Source organism: Saccopteryx leptura, chromosome 2 (assembly GCF_036850995.1).
Source record: "Saccopteryx leptura isolate mSacLep1 chromosome 2, mSacLep1_pri_phased_curated, whole genome shotgun sequence".
NCBI lineage: Eukaryota > Metazoa > Chordata > Mammalia > Chiroptera > Emballonuridae > Saccopteryx > Saccopteryx leptura.
The window spans coordinates 273,105,716-273,128,958 of record NC_089504.1 but is presented as its reverse complement, the minus strand read 5'-3'; the positions used below and the strand labels follow the sequence as shown (position 1 = coordinate 273,128,958).

The 23,243-nt window shown below is 46.5% G+C and overlaps 1 protein-coding gene across 2 annotated transcripts; it reads right to left on the bottom strand.

Annotated features, from left to right (window-relative positions):
* Positions 1 to 1,672: 1,672 nt before the first annotated feature.
* On the bottom strand, positions 1,673 to 20,162 carry IRF6 (interferon regulatory factor 6). Of its 2 annotated transcripts, XM_066361825.1 has the most exons (10): positions 19,962 to 20,162; positions 16,375 to 16,530; positions 16,085 to 16,168; positions 13,885 to 14,061; positions 9,232 to 9,436; positions 8,104 to 8,232; positions 5,577 to 5,750; positions 4,200 to 4,592; positions 3,410 to 3,528; positions 1,673 to 2,415 (listed from the first exon to the last, which is right to left on the bottom strand). In XM_066361825.1, exons 4-10 carry the CDS (start codon positions 14,056 to 14,058, stop codon positions 2,191 to 2,193), a joined length of 1,419 nt encoding a protein of 472 aa, XP_066217922.1. In that variant the 5' UTR covers positions 14,059 to 14,061; positions 16,085 to 16,168; positions 16,375 to 16,530; positions 19,962 to 20,162; the 3' UTR covers positions 1,673 to 2,190. The 2 variants fall into 2 exon arrangements, with proteins under 2 accessions (XP_066217922.1, XP_066217921.1); XM_066361824.1 differs by lacking the exon at positions 16,375 to 16,530.
* Between the last annotated feature and the right edge of the window lie 3,081 nt (positions 20,163 to 23,243).

Below are 23,243 nucleotides of genomic sequence, written 5' to 3'. Positions count from 1 at the left end.
TGTAATCTGGGCCCCCATCCAGATAGACACACTGGCTGTCAGTATCTCACAGAATAAGGGAAAGGGGCCAGCCCAGATCCAACAGTTGCCCTCCCGATTTATCTACAGTGGGTTCTTTGTAATTTTGAGCTATACAGACAAAGACAGTGGCAGCCAAACATTAAGACCAAACCCCTCACTTTACCCACTCAACAAAATAACCAGCCTGACCAGGCAGTGGCGCAGTGGATAGGGAGTCGGACTGGGATGCGGAGGACCCAGGTTCGAGACCCTGAGGTCGCCACTTGAGTGCAGACTCATCTGCTTTGGGCAAAGCTCACCAGCTTGGACCCAGGGTCACTGGCTTGAACAAGAGGTCACTCGATCTGCTGTAGCTCCATAGTCAAGGCACATATGAGAAAGCAATCAATGAACAACTAAGGTGTCGGCAACGAAAAACTGATGATTGATGCTTCTCATCTCTCTCCCTTCCATCTGTCCCTATCCCTCTCTCTGACTCTTTGTCTCTGTAAAAAAAAATAAATAACCAAAATATACAAAGTTTCTATACTTTGCATGTTTCTTGGTCGCTCTCTAGAAGCCCAACTTCTGCTCACAGCTAAGCATCTCACCTTTATCCAGATTTCTCTTTGCCATATTTTAGTAAGCACAGATCCTACTAGGATCCTTAGAGACCCTAAAACCAGGGCTTAAGCATGCTAAATAAATCCCACTGCCACCCTGTGATTAAGGTGAGGCTATGGTTTTTTAAATACAGCTAGCCCAACTTTTCAGCTATCTCAAATCCTGAAGCAAATAAGAGATGGCTGGGTTTAAGGGTAGCAGACTAGACATGGGCTTTCTAAATATGACCCGACACCAATAACCATCAGTATTCAAGAGGATTGGGGCTGCCACCAGGGATTAGCATATTGTTTTCAATTTAGGTTAAAGTTCAAATCGTGTATGATTTTGTCCTTTAAAAAAAAAGTCAAAAGTGTCAAAGGCCAAGCAAAAGTTAATAGATAAGACCAGTTTGTAGCACCTATTAGATTCAAAGTTCTACACTTTTATTATTGACACCCAGTTACCACGTCTGGGGAGATGAGCAGGTCTGTGCTAGGAAACACTGCCCAGCGCTTAGATGAGCAGGTCTGTGCTAGGAAACACTGCCCAGCGCTTCTTCACCTTGCCCTTAACACACTCAACACTCCATTTCTTCCAAATGCAAATGACCCAAATGACAGGAAGACTGTAAAGTTCTCCAAACAGAAAGGAACTATCCCTTTTATACTAAGAGTTTTCCTAGATGCCCTGCTCATCCCCAGGTGTTCCTGAGGAAAAAGAAAAAGGGAGCTCCATCCTCTCTGAAGGCTGCCACCGACTCATCCACTCTTATCTCCCCTCCCGCCCCACGCACACACAGACACACAGTGAGATCTGAATGGTGGCAAGGTAAACACCAGACAACCAATTCTTCCACAGGATCTCTGGGCCTTCTATGTCAACAGCTTCCCTTTAGAAGCTCAATTTATGAGCGTTTACTCCACAGGTCGGGTGACTTTCAGACTTTGGCACCTATTTCTATTTAGATACCAAGTTTGGTTCCTAAGCAACGAGCTGGCTCCCCTCCCTCTCACTTCCCCCATCAGGGAGCCGGCTTACTATACTAGCAGAACAGGTCAAACAGAGATCAATCCTGGACAAATCAGTGCTTGAGGGAACTTTAATGCAAGCAAGAAAAAAAAAAAGTGGGACAAACACAATGCAGAAGGGTTCTGTTCCAGGCAGTTCTGTCTTGTACAAGGAGAATGAAGTCATCGAGTTAGAGTTTTAAAGCTGGCATTATTTCAGGCATCATTCCAACCCCTTCACTTTATAGCGATGAATCTGAAGCCCGGAGGTTAAATGACTTGGTTCAAGGTCGCACATTGCAAGCAAAGCTGTAGTTAGAACCCTGGTGTCCAAACTCCCAGTCCAAATCTACTACCTACTACATTATACTATCATTGGGATGTTTACAAAAAGAAAGGGAAAGTATGAAGGGGTGATTTTACCATAAATTAAATCAACTTTAAGAGCCATATTTGGAGAGTCAAACTACTATGTTGTTATAAAGAAAAGAAGTTTAAAAAGCTAGTTAAATCTGAATAATAAAAAATATCCATATGTACAATATTTTAAAAAAGAGAAGGAGGGTAGCATTCATGATTACTGAGCCGGCAAGGCAGGGGGCAGCTGCATGTTCGGGCTAGGCTGCATAGGCTGCCAGCTCTCCTGGGTTTGGAGGATGCGATACAGCTGCTTCAGCTGAGCAACAATGTTATCTTTGATGTCTGGAGTTGAAATCTGCAGGCGGACACTGCCACTGTCAAAGGATCGTGTGAAATCGCCAGAAAACATCTCGTAGATCATCCGAGCCACCACCGGAATAACCTGTTCAGGACACAGAACACACAGGTATCTGCTGAGGAAAAAGTATTTTTAAATAGCAGGAGGGACCCAAGATTGAAGGAAGGACCAGAGAGACCCTGGGGAAGACCCCATCTAGATAGGATATGCCTTCATCTCACTGAACCATCCTACCAGGGTTCACTCTAAAAGTGGGTTCAAAAAAGTTGATAAGAAGTCTAGATATAGCATCATATCACATACCTAAACAAATAACTGCTTATTTAGCAAGACTCTTACCCAAATTTCATCTATTGCCTATCTTGTTGCACAAATCCAGGGGCCAAACCCACACGGTCTTGTTTCTACTTCCTAGAATAAGGTTATGTTCTTAAAAGTAATTCAAAGGCCTGACCAGGCGGTGGCGCAGTGGATAGAGCATCAGACTAGGATGCAGAGGACCCAGGTTCAAGACCCTGAGGTCGCCAGCTTGGGTGCGGGCTCATCTGGTTTGAGCAAAGCTCACCAGCTTGAGCCCAAGGTCGCTGGGTCAAGCAAGGGGTTACTCGGTCTGCTGAAGGCCCGCGGTCAAGGCACATATGAGAAAGCAATCAGTAAACAACTAAGGTGTCGCAACGAAAAACTGATGATTGATGCTTCTCATCTCTCCGTTCCTGTCTGTCTGTCCCTATCTATCCCTCTCTCTGACTCTCTCTCTGTCTCTGTAAAAAAATAAAATAAAAATTCAAAGGTTTTTGTAAAAGAGCTGGAAAGACTCATATCCTGTTAGGTTTCAGCAAGACTCTACTGTCAGTAAGAGAATGAAAGATAAGGTTTCCACTAAATCCATCACCCACTTGGAGGAGCCTGTATTTCCCAGCATGGACCTACTGTACAATGTACAAAGCCTGAGTCTGCTACTCCATCTGATGGGATTAAAACCTACACAGGCTGATGAGTCCTTGCTCAGGGCTCTACGCTGGACGTAGGGCCTAAATCTTTGATAAAAAGCGAGAGTTGTTGACAATCTTTATCTCACCTGAACCAAGATGAGTTTCCTCTCCAGGGGTTTCCCATCTGGCCATTCTTCCCCAAAGCATAAGTAGATCTCAAATGGCGGCTGCTTCTCTATCTGTCCTTTCTGATGGGCAATGAGATCTGCGGAAGCGGAACAGCACGTTTGGTGTACTGAGTCATTCCATACCCACTGGGTAAATACCATCTTTTATGCTATCCTAATACGGCAGTCACTAGTCACAACATGTGGCTATTAAATGTAAGTAAAATTAACTAGTTACTTAGTCATATTAGTCACATGTGTATGCTCAACAGCTACATGTGTCCAGTGCCTCTACCAAATACAGAGCATATTCATCATTTTGGAGGACACTACTGAGTCAGACTTGGGGTTCAGACCACATTATAAAATTCACAACTCAGTGCTCTTTCTAAATCTGTCTGTTTGAATTCACCACTCAGATATTTTTCAAAGGAAGAGAGTCTATGTTTTGTTGATTATGATGAATGGGGCCACCTTCCAAAGTTAAGGATAAGCTGGTAGCTTTGGGAGGGGGGGGGTAATGACAAGGTTGTTTCCCTCTTCTGCCACTAAAGGTGCCAAAATCAACCTAAAAATAGCTTCTAAGTACATTCATAGCATTGGAGTGGAACGCCCTTCTCTGTTGCCCAGGTCACTTTCATTTTTCAGAACCAAGGCTCACCTTGACCTTGACATCTTCCAGAAAAAAAATTTTTGCAGAGCCAGGAAGGGTGGGGGACATATTTCTATGGACCAGTTCCCACCATCAACTTTCTGTAAAAAGACTCACCACTAAGGAATGTTTCCAAACAAAATAGTTTGACCTTCTTTTGTCTCTCAATCAGGTTGGGAGCAACAAGCGATGGGGCACATGGCCCAGACCAGTACACCTTGCACTGGCACAGCCTGATGGCATAAATGGCGTGACCGCTGACCTCCAGGATCAGTCCTCTGTCCATGACATCCAGCAGCTTGCTGGTGAACAGCTTCTGCTTCTCATTGGTGATATGCTCCGGACCTGGGAACTTGACCTGCTCCAGGCTGACGGGACCGAAGAGCTCTTCCTGGTCAGGCATGGGACCCAGGTCCCCGTAGAAGAGCCGGCAGCCCTGGGGGTTGCTCACGGTCAAGGTCTGCCCATACTCCTTCCCCCGGTACTGGAACTTGATGTCCAGGTCAGTCACTGAAAGGTAAGAGAAGACAGTTGAGAGCCCTGCTCTGCTGCTTTGCCTATTTATCCCTAAGACTCATACAAGTCCATCAAGATTGAGCCACCTTCCAACGAGCATCAGGAAGGCCACAGCCATAGATATCCTTCCTGCAATAAAGGGAGACACCAACATAACCCAGGAATAGTCACTCAAAAGACTGTCCTGAAGCAAACAGTTCAAGGTCCATCTCTACTATCTCTGTTCAATCACCACACCCTAAAGGCTAGAATTTCTCCAAGCAAAGTTCTGGGTCTTGGTCTCCCCATTTCATACTGAGTCTTTGTATCAATAGGCACTAGAAGGAGCTAAAAACTAAGGTATCTAGTTTGTGTCATTTTATTTTATTTTTTGTCTCATTGTTTGATGAAACCAGAGACACAAGACAAAATACAAAGTCATTTTTCTGTTTTAACAAATATGTCATTAAAAGGAAACAAATAACAGCAAACAAAATTTTCATGCAGCAAGTCTCCCTCTGGTCTTATGAAAAATATTAGCCTATAGGACAAAATTCTAGCATTCATATTCCCCCAACACACACACACACACCATGTGTAAATTGAAAGGGAGATGGAACATTGACAATAATTCTTCATTGAAATAAATTTGTGCCCCATCCAGAAAGAGATTTTTCTCTGGGCCCTAAAGCCCCTCAAAACCCAAAAACTCCTTGACCAAATCCATGGCCATTAGTTTCCTAGCTCACAAATGGCCTTATCCCCAAATCCCTTGGCCAAACTGATAAGCTCAGGCCCCCCAGCCACCTAAGAGGAGCTCTAACCAACCAGAGCATCCCCATGGGCAATTAGGAATAGGCTAATGTTTCTTTACTTCTTCCTGTGGGAAAGGAAGCCATTCTATACAGAGCAAAGAAATGGAGGCAGAAGGCAGGCCAAGAAGGGACTATACTATAATAGAAGCTGAAAAGCCATCAAGAAAGAGCTGGACTCGCTTACTTGGAAGAGAGCTGATCCACAGCTCTGGAGAGCTATAGAAGGGCTGTATAGGTGCCTGGGGTACTTCCATCTCCAGAGGTTCACTTTTGGGCCACACTGCTTCAGGGCTGCAGTTGCCCACACTGCAGTTGCCCACACTACAGTTGCCCACACTGGCTGGCGGCATGGGAGAACCTAGAACAGAAGGATGTGGGTGAGCGGACAGAGGCACCTCACATGCACATCATTTGGTCTGAGGCTCTAAAACCTAAAAAAGTCAACAGACAAGAATCAAACACTGGACCCTGACTCAATGTGCCAGCCCATCACTGATTCCCACAACTAACACAATGAGAAATACGGTTCCCCTGCTTCTGGGGAACCTAATCATACTAATTCTCCTGTAAACTCTTAGTTATAAAAACCTGAGTTTGCTGAAGATTAGCTGAGGAGTGAGTTTTCTCTGGGGTTAAATTAGGATGGGCATGTATGAGAGGTTTCCTGTTGCAAAATTTGAATCCTGTGATTAAATCTGGTTGTCTTTCATAAAAATGAATTCAACTGCCTGACCAGGCGGTGGCGCAGTGGATAGAGCATCGGACTGGGATGCGGAAGGACCCAGGTTCGAGACCCCGGGGTTGTCAGCTTGAGCGCGGGCTTATCTGGCTTGAGCAAAAAGCTCACTAGCATGGACCCAAGGTCACTGGCTCGAGCAGGGGGTTGCTAAGTCTGCTGAAGGCCTGCAGTCATGGCACATATGAGAAAGCAATCAATGAACAACTACGGTGTCGCAACAAAAAACTGATGAGTGATGCTTCTCCATCTCTCTCCGTTCCTGTCTGTCTGTCCCTATCTATCCCTCTATCTGACTCTCTCTCTGTCCCTGTAAAAAAATTTAAAAATAAACAAATAAAAAAAATGAATTCAACTAAATTAGTTGATTAGCTTTGAGTAAGTGTTAGTTTTTTTTAATGTCATTAAAAACAAATACTTTTACATGCATAAAACATCTGGAAGGACACTCAAGGACCTGGAAAGATCTGTCTCCTCCATGGAGGGACCTGGGAAGTTCAGAGACAGGATGAAAGGAAACCTTCCCACTGATTACCTTTTTGTACCATTCTGAATTTTAAATCGTGTAAGAGTATTATTTATTCAAAAGTATCCAATTAGAACATCTTATGGAGGCAGCAGTGGTAGCAGCTACTCTTGGAGTTCCCCTCTGCCACTCAAGGACAAGAAGATGAAAGAAGCTGGAAAGCAGGCCAAGAAAGACAAAGACCCAGTGAACAAATCCGAGGGCAAGGCCCACGAGAAGAAGTGGTCCAAAGGCAAAGTTCGGGCCAAGCTCAATAACCTAGTCTTGTTTGACAAAGCAACACATGACAAACTTTGTAAAGTTCCCAACTCTAAGATTATAACCACAGCTGCTATAACCATCCCGATACACCAAGGTTGTCGTTCAATTCCCAGTCAGAGCACATACAAGAATCAACCAGTGAACGCAAAAATAAGTGGAGCAACAAATCAATGGAGTTTTCTCTCTCTCTCCCTCCTGTCCTCTCTCAGTCCAAAATCAATTTAAAATTATTTTAAGTATCCAATTAAATCTATTTTTAAAATAGGATAAAAAAACAACAACAACACCCCATCCTATGTTCCTGTTTTTGGCAAAGTTGACCACTTCAAAGTCTACAGATTTCTCCTCCTAGCCTCATCTGTTAGGCATCTATTCGTCAACAATTCTTTTTCCTCTGCTCAACAGCTCTAAAGTCACAGAGGTTAATGCTTCTTTGATGCTTTGTATACAAGTCTGATTAAACCTATGTACCCATTTTACTTTTTGTTTTTTAATATATTTCCCACACATCTTCCCAGAAAGGCTCCAAGGCGGCCCACAAGCGTCTCACTGAGCCATGGCAGCCAGGAGACACTGGGAAGGCAGTGAAGAGCTGCTCAGCCGAATCATGTCAGGAGCATTCCAGTGCAAAGTTCAAGGGAAGATGCAGAAGAGCAGTTCCCCTTGTGCTGAAGCGTCCTCACAATGTGCAACGGGAGAGTCAGTACCTGCTGTCACACGGTGACCTTCCAACCTCTCAACTCATTTTTTCTGGGATGCTGAATCCAAACAGTCCACCCAAGACAAGTCTCTTGCAGATAAATTCTATCAGAGCCTAGAACTGAGAGTCTAGAAACCACAAGGTTCTATCACACAGCCTTAGCACTTAAGGAAGTGACACAAAATTTATACCAAGAGAAAGAACAGAAGAGTTGGCCTACAATTCATGAAAATGACATCTGCAACTTGGCCTGAAGGAAAGCAGCCAAATTTATAAAAGTTTATGTATTTGTATGTGGGAATGGAAATGTATAAAAATTTTAACTGGGCCAGCAGAGCTCCCTTGCCCATGACCCCTACTTGCTAATAGACCAGCAGCCTGGACACAGGGCTTGGTCACTGCTGCCAGGGCAGTGGTGGCTGAGGGGTCAGCAGCAGCCAGGTCAGAGCCCTCCTCATCGCTCTGAACCGCCCATCAGCCCTACTCACCATTGATGTTAAGGAAGGGAAAGGTATCCTGGATGGGAACATGGTGCTGTGACTGATCCAGCTCATCTTCCTCATCTTCTTCATCAACATCATTATCCTTCTCATCCCAAGGAGCAGACCCAGTGGATCCTACCAAGAAACAGACACACAAGCAAGCAAGTGAACTCCTCAGGTTGCACTGGTATCCCTGCAGCTGACCCACTGCACAAGCTAGGGAGAGCTAGCACAGAGGGCCCTCAGGTTCTGTGTGCACCCGCAGTGCCCTGACCAAAAACAGTGGGAGCTGCGGGTACATTAATCCCGGTTCCAACTCTTCCCACAGAGCCCTGAAGTAAGCTCTCTTCCCCTCCTATATTCAGGCACTGCAAACCTTACTTCCTTCTCCAGCAATCTCTTAATTTGTACTCTAACCCTCTTCCTACACATCAGTATCTCTTTTAAGGATATAAGGACACCAACCTCTCTCCTTTGTAAGCTTAATGGCAGAGCCTCACTAGATTGGCTAGAAGACAAATCAAATTGATCTGGCTCTTAGTTCTTGCTAAGGATTGGGTAAATTGGAGGATCGGGTAGTATTCTCTTAGTAAAAGCATCCTATAATGAAATGATCACTCACCACAACATTTACAAAGAGAAGTTAAGAGCTTTTACATGTTATGTCAAGTGATTCTTACAATAACCTTTGAAGCAGGCAGAAAAGATGAGCACTCACATTTTACAGTTGGCTCACAATCAAGGTCAAATGCCTTGATTCAATGCCCACAAGTAGTGAAGAGCCAGGTTTAGAACTCAAACCTTCTAACTTTTAATTCCTCCTTCTTCTAACCTGCCTGGCCTCTCCTCTAAGTGTTGAGTACCAAGAAAAATTATTTCTTCAGTAGAAATCTATACTCCCTCTACTTTCTAATGCTTTACGCAATCAGGCTAGTATCTGTTCCCATGAGTGACCAAGAAGATTTTGCTGAGTTTACATCTTCTGGTATTGGGGTCCATCTTAGGGAAAGGCTTTCTTGCTTCATCAGCCTTAAATGTAATAAGCCAGGCAATTTTCAAGTCGACTATCTCTTTAAGAGTCTAGCCTAGAACTTGGCATACTGTCTACCTTCTCCCCAGCAGCTGGGGCCTCACCTGGGTTAATGATTGAGCCCTGGGGCTGGGGGATGTCACACACTTGATATATCTTCACTGGGTTCATGGGCACTTCCTTAGTGCCATCGTACATCAGGTTGAATTCCCTGCTCTTGTTGAGAGCACAGCGGAGTTGGGCCTTCCATTTCGCTGGGTCAGGGTCATCCACCCCTTCCTGGTACTTCCCTGTCTCCACAGCCCAGGCCTGAGGAATAGGAAACTGCAGTGAGTACCTGCTGATGCCCAGAAACTCTGCAAAGTGCGCTCACCCTCTCTCATACAGACAGAAAGACAGACACACACCCCTGTCCTACTGCCCCACCATCCCAACCCCAATTTACAGAGAATGCAGCAGGAAATGCCAGCTCAGGACCAGGCAAGGCAGGGCCTAAGGAAAGTAAGCCAAATGCAAACAGTCTTTTCAAAGGAGAAGCCATATCTCTAGTGTTAGTGCCGGCACCACCTGTCAAGACCACAGTGGCTATAATCAAGGGTTGAAAATAAAGAAACCTGACCAGGAGGTGGCACAGTAGATAGAGCATTAAACTGGAATGCAGAGGACCCTGGCTTGAAATCCCGAGGTTGCCAGTATACGCACGGGCTCACCAGCTTGAGTGTGGGGTCGCTAGCTTGAACATGAGATCATAGACATGACCCCATAGTCGCTGGCTTGAGCCCAAAGGTCACTGGCTTGAGTAAGGGGTCACTGGCTCTGCTGTAGCCCCCCAATCAAGGCACATATGAGAAAGTAATCAATAAATAACTAAGGAGACTAAGGAACTACAACAAAGAATTGATGCTTCTCATCTCTCTCCTTTCCAATCTGTCTGTCCTTATCTGTCCCTCTCTCTGTCTCTGTCACACACAAAAGACAGAAAAAAAAGAAAGAAAGAAAGAAAGGAAGAAGGAAGGAAGGAAGGAAGGAAGGAAGGAAGGAAGGAAGGAAGGAAGGAAGGAAGGAAGGAAGGAAAGAAAAGAAAAGAAAAGAAAAGAAAAGAAAAGAAAAGAAAAGAAAAGAAAAGAAAAGAAAAGAAAAGAAAAGAAAAGAAGAAAGAGAGAGAGAAGGAGGGAGGGAGGGAAGGAGGGAGGACGGTAGTGTCGGCACCACCTGTCAAGACCACAGTGGCTATAATCAAGGGAAGGAAGGAAGGAAGGAAGGAAGGAAGGAAGGAAGGAAGGAAGGAAGGAAGGAAGGAAGGAAGGAAGGAAGGAAGGAAGGAAGGAAGGAGAAAGGAAGAGAGAGAGAGAAAGAGAGAGAGAGAGAGAAAATGAAAGAAAGAAAAGAAAAAGAAAATGAAGAAAAGTCTGGGAAAATGTACACCAAAATATTAATGGTCACTTCAGATAGCAAGAGTTCCAATAATTTTATTTTGGCGGGGGAGCTAACGGACTTGTTTTTGATGTGAATTACTTATCTAATAAGGCAAAGGGCAAAGACATACAATATGTTTGGCCTTGCTGTTCCCTCCCCTTTCAGTCTTCAATCTGATGCGTAAATAACTTTAGAAAGCAAGTGCCTTTGCTTGATTTAACAGGAGGACAGGAAGCACACTGAGAATACAGCTTGCCTCAGCCAGAGGCTGAAGGTCTGAGGTCTTCATAGACCCACACCCCTGCCTTTCCCTATTTCCTCAAACTCCCGCTTTACTGGAAACATCCTGCTGGAAACACCAATGGGCTGGTAGCATGAGCTAAAACTACTTTGGCTCCTCCTCTCCGGTTCCTCCTGCCAGGTCTAACAGGCATTTACATTTCTGCTCACAGGATGTCCACATTCCTCATTGCTAATGTAGTCTCAAATCTCTATGCTTTCTCCAGGAGTATTCCGTATGTCCTAATGCAAAAAGGCAGGATATTGTTCGCAGGGTACTCAGGGTCAGGAAGCACATCCCAACTTATTCAAGCTAACAGGGCGTATGTGTCACTTGTCTAGTCCCAACTCCCCACCTCTGCTCCTGACCAAAGACTCCTTCTTCTAGCTGAAATGCAATTTTTCCGCCCCATCCTTTGAGATCTCTGACTGATCTCAGTCACTCTCTGCAGAGGCTCACAATCGTGAGGAAGTTTCTCCCAATAACTAATCTAAATCTTTCTCCTCCAATTCAGACTCACCTCTTACATCTTCTCCAGACCTGGGGGCTCCTCCCTTTGTTATAAAGTATTCAGTGAAGAGTTGTGTTGCCCCAGGTGGCTAAGCAGGCACCATTCCATCCCACCCCTATCAGGAATTTCAGCTTCACTCCCTGGCGTCTGAGAAGCACATCTCCAGTTGTGGCTTATGCTACCTGACCTCACCTGTGTCCCCGTTTATCTGATCCTCTGTGCCCACTCCCACTCCAGCCCCACCCAGCTGGCTTGGGCTATGCTGACTTTGGCTGGGGCCTGCACATTTCTGTGGCTCCCTAAATCCCTGCCCCTCCATGGAGAGCAGCCAGACTCACCCAGAACCACAGCCCCCATCTTCCTGCTCACAGCAGAGCCATTCCTCGGGGCCCACACAGGTGACATGGAGGACGGAGGACCCATGATGATGCAGCAGAGGGTAGCATCCACCATGTGGCCATATTGTGATTTATAAATAGCACTTATTCAAACCATCTTGAGTTATGCCTCTAAAGATTCTGGTCACTGTACAGGTCCCTATTTCTCTTCCTAAAATGGAAATAATTCCTGCATTTTTATGGTAATTTATGAGCCTCTTCCCATACAGTCTTTCATTCAATTTTCACAACAATCCCGTGAAGCAAGACTGGTTCATCTTCATTTTCCTGAAGGAGAAACTAAAGCCCTGATAGTAGCAGGATTTGAAACCAGGTCTTCCAATTCCTAGTCAGAAGAGGCAGTATGAGAATGAGGGAGCAGGTAGGCCTGGGTTCAAATCATGACCCCAACACTTGGCAGTGTGATTTGGGCAAGTTACTTAGCCCCTTGGAAACTCAGCTTCTGCATCTACAACAGGAGAGTAAACTCCCTTACAGAGCTGTCGAGAATTAAATGAGGTGTGGACCAGGCACCCACTTAATACTAGTGCTCCCCCACCCCTCAATCCTGTCAAAGGCCCATCTGAGCTTCGGATCTGTGAAAGCAACCTCACTCTTCTCCTGACTTCTGAGGCTCTCCCTCAGCACTCTGCAAACATACACAGACAGAAATAAGACAAGGCAGCTTCCCACAGCCACCGTGTCCTCAAGCCCTAAGCACACAGATCACTCTCAGTGAGGCTTCCAGGAACCAGCCTTTTCCCCAGACACTTCAGCAGCAAACCCAGGTTCAGACCAAGGCCACGACGGGAGGCCAGCTGGGCGGGGCAGGCCCCTCCCCCTCTCCAGTCAACTCAAATAGTTGATGCTGGTTTACAGATGTTTTCCTATCCCTTTTCTATTATTATTGAATTTTTAATTTAAATGCTCATTTCCGTTCTAAGCAATCTCAAGGCAATTTTCTCCCTGCCTCTTTGTCTCTATACCTGCCAGTCTAGAACTGAGGTGGGTGGGAACCATCTCCAGGATGGCCCTCCTTTGAGATGTGAGCCACCTTTCCTGATCCAATCCCAGCAAGAACCTGGGGAATCAATTGTGAGAGGCCCACAGGAGAGACTGGATTTCACTTCTGACTTGCAGCTTACAGTCAGGAAAAAAAGGATGAACTCACTTCTTGGGGTTTTGGGGGTGCAATAACAAAAGCAACTCATGACATGGAAGACTGACCAGCACAGAGAAGTTGGTCTGGAGATGAGATACAGGCTCCCAACTTACCAACCACATCACACCCCTTCCCACAACCAGCTTCCCACCTACTTCTGTCCAAGTCAAGGTCTTATTCACTTAAACTTTATAAAATGCCAGATGATTTAATATTGTTTTCAGCTAAGTAAAGTTACTCTCATATCAAAACTGGTTTCTTTTTGTTTTAATGTAGTTTTATTTATTTTTTTTAATTCTTAAATTATTTGTTGATTACAATTGACATACAATACATTAGTTTCAGTTGTACAACATGGGGATTAAACATTTATATAATTTGTGAAATGACCACTTTGACAAATCTAGTACCCATCTGACACCATACATAATTACGATATTAATTTTTAAGCAGAGGCATGAAGGGGGCAAAATATTTTCATATAAAAAGAAAAACTTTCAGAGGGCCCTCTACACGCATCCTACAGGCCATGTTAGAAGTCTACTGATGTTCAGTAGTTCTGCCCTGGTCTGGAGAGCCATTCCCAGGCTCAAATACCTTTCTTCATAGCAAGAGGTCTGACTGAACGAAGAAGAGTCAACACCTGACACTTGGGAGCTTTTGGAACAACTTGCAGGAGTTTGGTCAACTATACCTGGGACCCGTTGGAATGTGAATTGAGTACTTTTAACCAGTGGGAAGGAATAAACGACCTCAACCTTTCTAGACGTGCTCCAACAAGAAAAATTACTAAGCCTGATAAGTTTGGGCACCCCCATCATAAGCATTTGTTGCATCAACATTCTGTAGTTATTTTTCTTTTTTTCCCCCCTTCTTTTAAATTTTTGTTTGCATCAGCATTTTGGATTTAGTATACTCCTCATGCCAAAACAGAAAACAGAACCGAACATTAAAGCAAAAAGATCTGAGAGAACCGGAAAACATTTCAAGTCAAATGGTAAGGTTGTTTACCTTGAAAATGGTATTTTCCTCCTCTTGTTGGGGGCTATGCCGGGTGGCATGTTTCCAGGGAATCTGGAAGCGTTTGGAGTCCCTGTGTAGCCAGATGAGCCCAGGGTACAGGCCACTATCCACCTGGGCCACTAGCCAGGGCTTCAGCCGAACTCTGCGGGGGTGGAGGGCCATGATCTGGGTGGGGAAGGGGAAGAAATGGGGAGAGCAAGAGAATTAGGCCAGTCACTGGGAGCTTTTCCCAGCCACTGTTCCCTTATGATAGAGCTACAGTTTCATTAGATTACAGCAAAGAAACTAAATATGGGAATAAGCTGTGCCAGGTGGGGAAGAAAAGAAAAGAGGTTAAAAGGTTCTTTTGATTCTTATTCCAAAAGCCATTTATATGGACTTCACGCTCTAGCCAAATCAGACTTATCATGTAAGTAGATCACATTTCTTCTATTTAAATCCTGAAGCAGAAAAATGAAAAGATGATGTCATCCCTGCTGGAACATAGTCCTTCCTGAAGTACCCAGGGCTTTGGAAGAGGAGGAAAATTGCTCCTTTGAATCTCCTCTCAGGAGAGGAAAGAAAAATAGTTATGGAAACAATAAAGACATGAGCAGGAACCTGAAGCACACTCTCTTTTTAACAAGACCACTAGAGATGAGTAGAAATATTTTTTTTATTTTTTTTTTACAGGGACAGAGAGAGAGTCAGAGAGAGGGATAGATAGGGACAGACAGGAACAGAGAGAGATGAGAAGCATCAATCATTAGTTTTTCATTGCGGCACCTTAGTTGTTCATTGATTGCTTTCTCATATATGCCATGACTGCAGGCCTTCAGCAGACCAAGTAACCCCTTGCTCGAGCCAGCAACCTTGGGTCCAAGCTGGCGGGCTTTTTGCTCAAGCCAGATGAGCCTGTGCTCAAGCTGGCGACCTCGGGGTCTTGAACCTGGGTCCTTCCACATCCCAGTCCGGCGCTTTATCCACTGCGCCACCGACTGGTCAGGCAAGTAGAAATATTTAATAAGAAATGATACAATCATGGTATGAAAGAAGTAGGCTATATGCCTAACCAGGAGGTGGCGCAGTAGATAGTGTCAGGCTGGGACATGGAGGACCCAGGTTCGAAACCCCGAGGTCGCCAGCTTGAGCGTGGGCTCATCTGGTTTGAACAAGGCTCACCAGCCTGACCAGGCAGTGGCGCAGTGGATAGAGCATCGGACTGGGATGCAGAGGATTCAGATTCGAGACCCCAAGGTCGCTAGCTTGAGCGCGAGCTCATCTGGTTTGAGCAAAGCTCACCAGCTTGGACCCAAGGTCGCTGGCTCAAGCAAGGGGTTACTGGGTTTGCTGTAGCCCCACGGTCAAGGCACATATGAGAAAGCAATCAATGAACAACTAAGGTGTCGCAATGCACAACGAAAAACTAATGATTGATGCTTCTCATCTCTTCGTTCCTGTCTGTCCCTATCTATCCCTCTCTCTGCCTCAGTAAAAAAATAAATAAATAAAAATAAATAAATAGGCCCTGGCCAGCTGGCTCAGCAGTAGAGCGTCGGCCTGGCGTGCGGGGGACCGGGTTCGATTCCCGGCCAGAGCACATAGGAGAAGCACCCATTTGCTTCTCCACCCCTCCCCTTCTCCTTCCTCTCTGTCTCTCTCTTCCCCTCCCGCAGCCAAGGCTCCATTGGAGCAAAGATGGCCCGGGCACTGGGGATGGCTCCTTGGCCTCTGCCCCAGGCCCTAGAGTGGCTCTGGTTGCCGCAGAGCGATGCCCCGGAGGGGCAGAGCATCGCCCCCTGGTGGGCAGAGCATCGCCCCTGGTGGGCGTGCCGGGTGGATCCCAGTCAGGCGCATGCGGGAGTCTGTCTGACTGTCTCTCCCCATTTCCAGCTTCAGAAAAATAAAAAATAAATAATAAATAAATAAATAAATAAGGCTTACCCCCTTGAGCCCAAGGTCACTGACTTGAGCAGGGGTCACCCACTCTGCTATAGCCCCACGGTCAAGGCACATATGAAAAAGCAATCAATGAACAACGAAGGTGCCGCAATGAAGAATTGATGCTTCTCATCTCTCTCCCTTCCTGTCTGTCCCTCTCTCTGTCTCTGTCTCTCTCTGTCCCTGTCAAAAAAATAATATAAAATAAAAATAAGAAAGAAGTAGGCTCGGGGGGGGGGGGGGGTCCAGTTCCAGAGTCTTCACTTACGTAGATGAGCAAGCAGTGTGTTCACCAGGATCTGAAGAGCTGGGCTTCGAGTCAGCTGTCCTTTCTCTGGGCCACGCAAAGATTCTGTACCAAGAAAAAGGGTCTGACCTGGTTATCCACAGAACAATCCAATGTGTGGGAAAAGACTTGGGAACGCTGGAGACAAAGGCTCTAAGAATTCTGCTCTACAATTGAGCCTGGTAAGGCTCAGAAGCCTTGAATAATCTAATATCACTGTTCCTAACCTAGAGTTACAGACAGTCCCTGTACTGCTAGGAGAGCCTCCTTACCGGGGTCTAGGTATTTCCCCACAGGGGCTGAAGTGAACTGATTGGTTGCAGGAGCCAACCTGGGTAAAGTCTGCAATTGATTCTCATAAAAATACCCAGGCATAGCAGATAACATTCCACAGCAGCCCGCACCCACAGCAGAAAACAAAGGTTTGCCTGGACTGTGGGCCCAAAGGAAAAGCCAGTCACTGGAGAACTGTTTGCCTGGGATGCTGTGCTTAGATTTTTTGTTGTGTTCTTATTTTACTTTCTTTTTTAAACTTTATTTAAGGTGAGAAAGAAACACCTGAAAAATAACATTCGTTCAACAAATAACTGGTCATCAGCTATTGTGTGTCGAGCACTACGCTAGTCACTAAACACTAAAGCTCAATGATTTATCAGACTCCTTCCTGAAGAAATCCACATCAGAACTGCTCAGGTCCCACAAAGACAGGAGGAGGAAAAGAAATAAATAAGGCACCTTCACATCCAGAAAAGTCCTCACCTGGGTCACGGTTCAGAATCCAAATCAACTGAGTGATGGGAAGGCTCCCACCCAGAGGAGTTTAGCTGAGGGACTGGCCCCTAACACCACTTCTCTCCCCAGCCAGACTTCCATCCCACAGGGAAAACCCAAACCCAACTCAGCCCCTGGCACTTTAAGAGCAAGGCAGGACCTGCTCTCACCTGAGCCTTCTGACCCAGTTACCAAGTCCTGCAACTGAAACCTTCCCCCTGGGAGCACAGCTCAGTGGGCAGGCGAGGATGGTCAGCATGCAGTCCCCACCTCCCTTGGCCTTGGTTTAGGTGGTTTTGCAGGGCAGCAAGACAAGCCATCAAAACTCTGAGAACGTGTACCTTGTAAGGAGGAGGAAACACATTCTCCCAAGGGCAAATTCTACTTTCTCCTCCTCTATCCTAGCCTACCAGAAGGCGGATGCGGCAAAAGAAGGGTGAAAAGAATAGAAAAACGGGCAGCCAACCCGTCAAACTAGCGAGGGGCTTTAGAGAATTTATGTTGCAGTGTGTCTAAGTCCTGTGTCTGGTCCTAACATGTGAAATTCACCTCTTGATGGATCATGGACTTTGAATAAAAGTGCTTATTCCAGTTGATCCACAGCCCATGAAGAAAAAATTAAGGCAACAGGTCTACACAAGGAACTGCACAAAGTGATGGGGAAGGAGAAGCAGCCACCCAGAAAGACCGATGATTAAGATCTAGAGCCCTGGGTTCTCAGCGTTCTCCCAAGATAGCAGTGCCCATGAGCAGCCCTGCCCCAGCCTGTCCTTCTCCATGCCCCACCTCCACCACTGCCAACCTGTCCACCTTCTGAAAGTCAGCCAAGGTCTCCCCCACCTCCCACCCAGTAACTAAGACTCTAAAACAGGCAGAGAGGGAAAAACTGGAAGCAACCAAATAACAGAGGAAAATGGCTAATTACATGTTCACAGGCCACGATATTAAGCAGCCATTAACAACAGGGTATCTGAAGAATTTTTATTGGATTTGGGAAAATGTTTATAGTATGAAGTTAAAGGGGAAAATGCAGCATATAGTATTAACTGTACAGTAGTATCTCCATCTTGTAACATAACATGCATTCGCATGTGGATGGATACACGTACACACAGAATTTTTAAAAAAGAAAGAAAGAATACACCAATGCAACAGACATTCACAATGCTTACCTGGTGATAGGATTATGGATTATGAGTGAATTTTACACCTGCCTATATACTTTTATATGTGATTCACATTTTCCTGCAATGACATGTTTTGATATATAATTGCAAGAAAATAAACAAGTAATATTATTTTTAACCAAAAGAAGCTAAGATTTCATTACCAATGGAAGGTCCAAAAGATGGTGCCCTTCAGCAGATGAGACCATGGTAACAACAATCCTTTATATCTACACAGGCTTTACAGTTTTTACATGCATTTTTTACTTAGCCTGTCTGATTTCATCCACATGATCTGGAAGTAGTATTATTCTCATCCCCATTTATAGCTGGGTTAACTGAGACATGGCAAAAGTAAGTGCTTTCTTTACCTGGGGCCTGGATCCAACACTCTTAAGTGTGCTGTATCAAATCCTGCCACTGCCATTCAAGTCCCTCCCTTCTCTGCACACTAAGAGAGTAAAGTAAAAACACCAACAAAGATGCCAGCATCATGACAGCCAATGAAGTGGGTAAGGAGAAGACTGAATGACCCCTACCTTTAAACACCTAAATCAGAGTTCTCTTTCCAAACATTCTCACCGCCCAAATCCCAATGCCCACAGAACAACCCTGGCCTACTTGAACTCAGCCCTGTTATCTAACTGCCATCACAGTGAAATTCAAGAACAAAGATGCTAACTCCCACCCAGTCCCCTCACACTGGGCATTGAGCAGGCACACTTTCAACCTCCCTAAGGCACTAACTGTCCTTTCTCATGCAGGGCACGTCCTCTATAAAGACCCCACTGCTATCTCTGCAGCCCTTGCCCAGACAAGTTTCAAGGGGCACAGCTATCCAAAGCTGCGATTGGCTGTCAATGGTTTTCCGCAGAGGAAAACACACAGCTGTTTCTTGCAGACAGGGCTCAGTGGTGGTCCCGATCATCCCTTCCTCCTGGAGGAACTGAAATGCCAGCCTCCAGGTTCCCCTTCTGTCCTGTTTAGTTTAGCCCTGCTCAGGGGTAAATTCTGGGTGGATAACCGTAACTCCCATGCCCTTTCTCTCTACTGGATTGAAGTTAGGGGCTGGTGCGAGGGATGTGCAGGGTATTGGGTGCTGCTGTCATTCGTTATCCAAATATTTATCCCTAAACGACTCTCCTGGGGGGGCACCAGCCTTCACCCAGGACTCAGGCGTCTCCCTCTCCCTTCGCTGACTTCCACTTTTGACATCCACCAAGAGCAGGGTTGAGGCAGGGATGACCCCTTTCTCACCAGCCAACCTCCCTGTAAAGTGTGGCACCCCGGGCCTCCCTTCCAGTCAGGCCTGGGAGACTTTTCACATTTCTCCACACCCGCCCTCCAGCCCCTACCGAGGGAGAGGGCCTCACCCCCGAGCCACCACGCCCGGCGCCACCCTCCCAACCCCTAGCTTGGCTTCTTTGAAATCCACTGGTGTCTCCCGGGCGGGGGGCCCGACTGTGCTAAACAAATTCAAGGAGAGAAAATACACTAGCTAAAGCTCTCGGCCTCCCCACCCCCCAATTTTCCAAAACACCCACCAGCCCCAAGGGCCCGCTGCATGGGAATTCCGCTCTTGGGGACACAGAGGCCGGCGGCCCAGCGAGCCGGGAAGACTGGAGTGGAGACGCCTCGGCTCAATCCGACGGTGGGTGGGTGGGAGCCGAGAGCGTTGGGTGGGGAGGAAAAGGGAGTCGACTCAGTGTGGGGTCGGGAAGGTCCAGAGATCCGGGGATAGGAGAGCTGAAAAGCTATCTGAAGCGGGGCAACAGGCAGCCAGCCCCAGAGGGTATCTCCCCCAAATAAACAGATGTCCCGAGACAAGTTTCCCTAACCCCACAAACTCTGGAGCGGACCTTTCTCCACCAGCGGGTAGATCCCTCTCCTCCAAACCAGCCTCCAGAAGTTGGCGACCCTACCTCTCCTCAATCCGGCTACCAGAAGCGGACGTCCCTCCGAACCATGTCTCCAGTTAAGATCAGCAGCCGCCACCGAGCTCCTGGACGGGTTGGACAAGTAACACCTGGCTCCGCGCAGGTAGGGACTGCGGGCTCTGCTCACGGTCCTGCACCGGCCCTTACCTGCTCCGCCCAGGTGCGCCCAGCTCACGTCAGCGCCTCTCCCAGGTCGCCTCAGCCCCTGTCGCCACCTGGCCACGCCCCCCAGGTGTGGCCACGCCTTCCTGCGCCCAGGATTGGCAGGTTGAGAGAAATATGAAACTCTGTGTTCCTGAGCGGCCCAGCCCTGCCCAGCCCCTGCCCCACCGCTTCTTATCCGAGCTGAGAAAATTTCCAGATTCAGGCTCTCACCTTATTATGCCTGGGGGGCTGGTGGTCTAGGGAACAGGAAGCAACTGAGAGGTTTGATCTAAGTCTAGAGGGTGCCACCCCTCCTTCGTGCCCCGTAATTACCCTGCGGTATGGAGACTGTTAACTACAGATAAGGGTTTAGAAATTCTGGGTTAGCCCTACTACCTGTGGCCTGTGGAAGAAGGACAGGGGGACGGGTCTGTCTCTTCTGGGGGCAGGCCTTTGGCTTCCAGAGCAGGAATTCTGACTTTATTATGTCTCTGATGTGTGTGACCCTGGCTAAGTTGTCCTTAGGTTCTTGGTTTCAGTTTCCTCGTCTATTCAATGAGAATAATAGTTTCTGCCTTTTCCAATCACTCTCCAGTAAAGATTAAAAACAGTGCCTCCGGAGATTCACACCCAATTTTTCATCTCATTTCAAAGTATTGGGATTCAAACCCCAACGGTTACTACAGACTTGGGGAAGTTTCTAAGCTATCTGGACTTCAGTGTCTCGTTTTTGTTTGTTTGTTTTAATTTCTTGATGGATTTTAGAGAAAGAGGAAAGGAGAGACAACAACATCAATCTGTGCATTGCAACAACGCTCTAACCAACTGAGCTCTCTGGCCAAGGCTGGACCTCAGTTTCTTATATAATGTAGAATAAGGGAAATAGTAGCCCCACCTCAAAGGGGTATTGTAGGGATCCAATAAGTTACATAAGCACAGTACTTGGGTTTTGAAGTTTAAAGCAATGAGTGAGATACTGTGAAGAAATAGAGGGTTGAACTGTGCCCCCCTAAATTCAAATGTTGAAGTCCCATAACCTTCAGTATATCAGAATGTGACCTTACTTGGAGATAGAGTTTTTTACAGAGGTAATCAAGTTAAAATGAGGTCATTAGGGTGGACCCTTATCAAATATGACTGGTCCTTATAAGAAAGGTAAATTTGGACATAGAGACAGGCACAGAAGGGAGATGATGCAAAGAGACATAGAGAGAGATGGCATCTACACACACCAAGGAGAGGCCTGGAACAGATCCTTCCATCAAAACTCTCGGAAGGGCCTGACCAGGCGATGGCGCAGCAGATAGAGCGTCAGACTGGGACACAAAGGACCCAGGTCCCAAGGTCGCCAGCTTGAGTGCAGGCTCATCTGGTTTGAGCAAGGCTCACCAGCTTGAGCCCAAAGTCACTGACTTGAGCAAGGGGACACTTGCTCTGTTGTAGCCCCCCAGTCAAGGCACATATGAGAAAGCAATCAATGAATAACTAAGGTGCCACAACGAAGAATTGATGCTTCTCATCTCTATCCCTTCCTGTCTGTCTGCCCCTATCTGTCCCTCTCTCCGTCTCTGTCACAAAACAAAAAAAAAAACAAAAACAAAACCCAACACGTCGGAAGGAACCAACCCCACAGATACTCTGATTTTGGACTTCTAGACTCCAGAACTGTGAGACAATAAATTTCTGTTGTTTAAACCACCCAGGCTATGTTTCAGTAGCCCTACCAAACCAATGCAGGTAGGTTGGAGAGCTTCAGATTTGTAAAAATGTGGACTTGATTCCTAGTCCCAATTAAGCTTAGGGACGTAGCCAATGAAGGCCTGGGAAGGCAGCAAGCCCCAAGCTTGGCTCAGCCAGCCTCTGTCTCAGCCACTGCTTGTGGTCACTCTTCCTGCATGCAGGGGAAGGGCTAGCTCATCAGCACAGCCAGATCAGTACTACTGATGAGCTCAGTAGACAAGCAGCATCTTCCGTATAGCCCAAGGCTTGGCTCCAGAAAGCAAGCAAACAGTCCACTGCAGGTGTGTGTAAGGGATGGGGGAAGATCACCAGGAAGGTGTCATTTAAGGGGATCTAAAAGCCCAAAGGTATACAAGTAAAAGCCCACACACAGGCATTTGCTTTTGCCCTAGCTCAAATCCTTATAACTAAAAAAAAAAAAAAAAAAAAAAAAAAAAAATCCTTATAACTAAGGTTATTTCTTATGGATCTTCTTTAGAAGATACATATTTTATTATTATTAAAATTTTATTTATTGATTTTCGAGAAAAGAGAAGGGAGGGAGAGAGAGAGAGAGGAACATTGTACTGATATGTACCCTGATCAGGGACTGAACCAGCAGCCTCTGTGCTTTGGAGCAATGCTCTAACCAACCAAGCTGTCTGGCCAGGGCTTAGAAGACACATATTTTAGAATCAGAAAATTCAAGCTAAGATAGCCCTTACAATCCTTTAGTCTGGAGTTGAAACTGGCTTAGAGATATTTGTTTGACCCACAGCATATTTTAAACACCAGGAAAGCCTGACCAGGCGGTGACGCAGTGAATAGAGCATCGGACTGGAATGCGGAGGACCCAGGTTCAAGACCCCCAGGTCGCCAACTTGAGCACGGGCTAATCTGGCTTGAGCAAAAAAAGCTCACCAGGCCCTGGCCAGTAGCCTCAGTGGTGGAGCGTCGGCCTGGTGTGCAGGAGTCCCGGGTTCGATTCCCGGCCAGGGCACACAGGAGAAGCGCCCATCTGCTTCTCCACCCCTCCCCCTCTCCTTCCTCTCTGTCTCTCTCTTCCCCTCTCGCAGCCAAGGCTCCATTGGAGCAGAGTTGGCCCAGGCGCTAGAATGGCTCTGGTTGCAACAGAGCAACTCCCCAGATGGGCAGAGCATCGCCCCCTGGTGGGCGTGCCGGGTGGATCCCGGTCGGGTGCATGCGGGAATCTGTCTGACTGCCTCCCTGTTTCCAACTTCAGAAAAATAAAAAATAAAAATAAATAAATAAATAAAAAAGCTCACCAGCTTGGACCCAAGGTCGCTGGCTCGAGCAAGAGGTTACTCGGTCTGCTGTAGGCCCACGGTCAAGGCACATATGAGAAAGCAATCAATGAACAACTAAGGCGTTGCAACAAAAAAC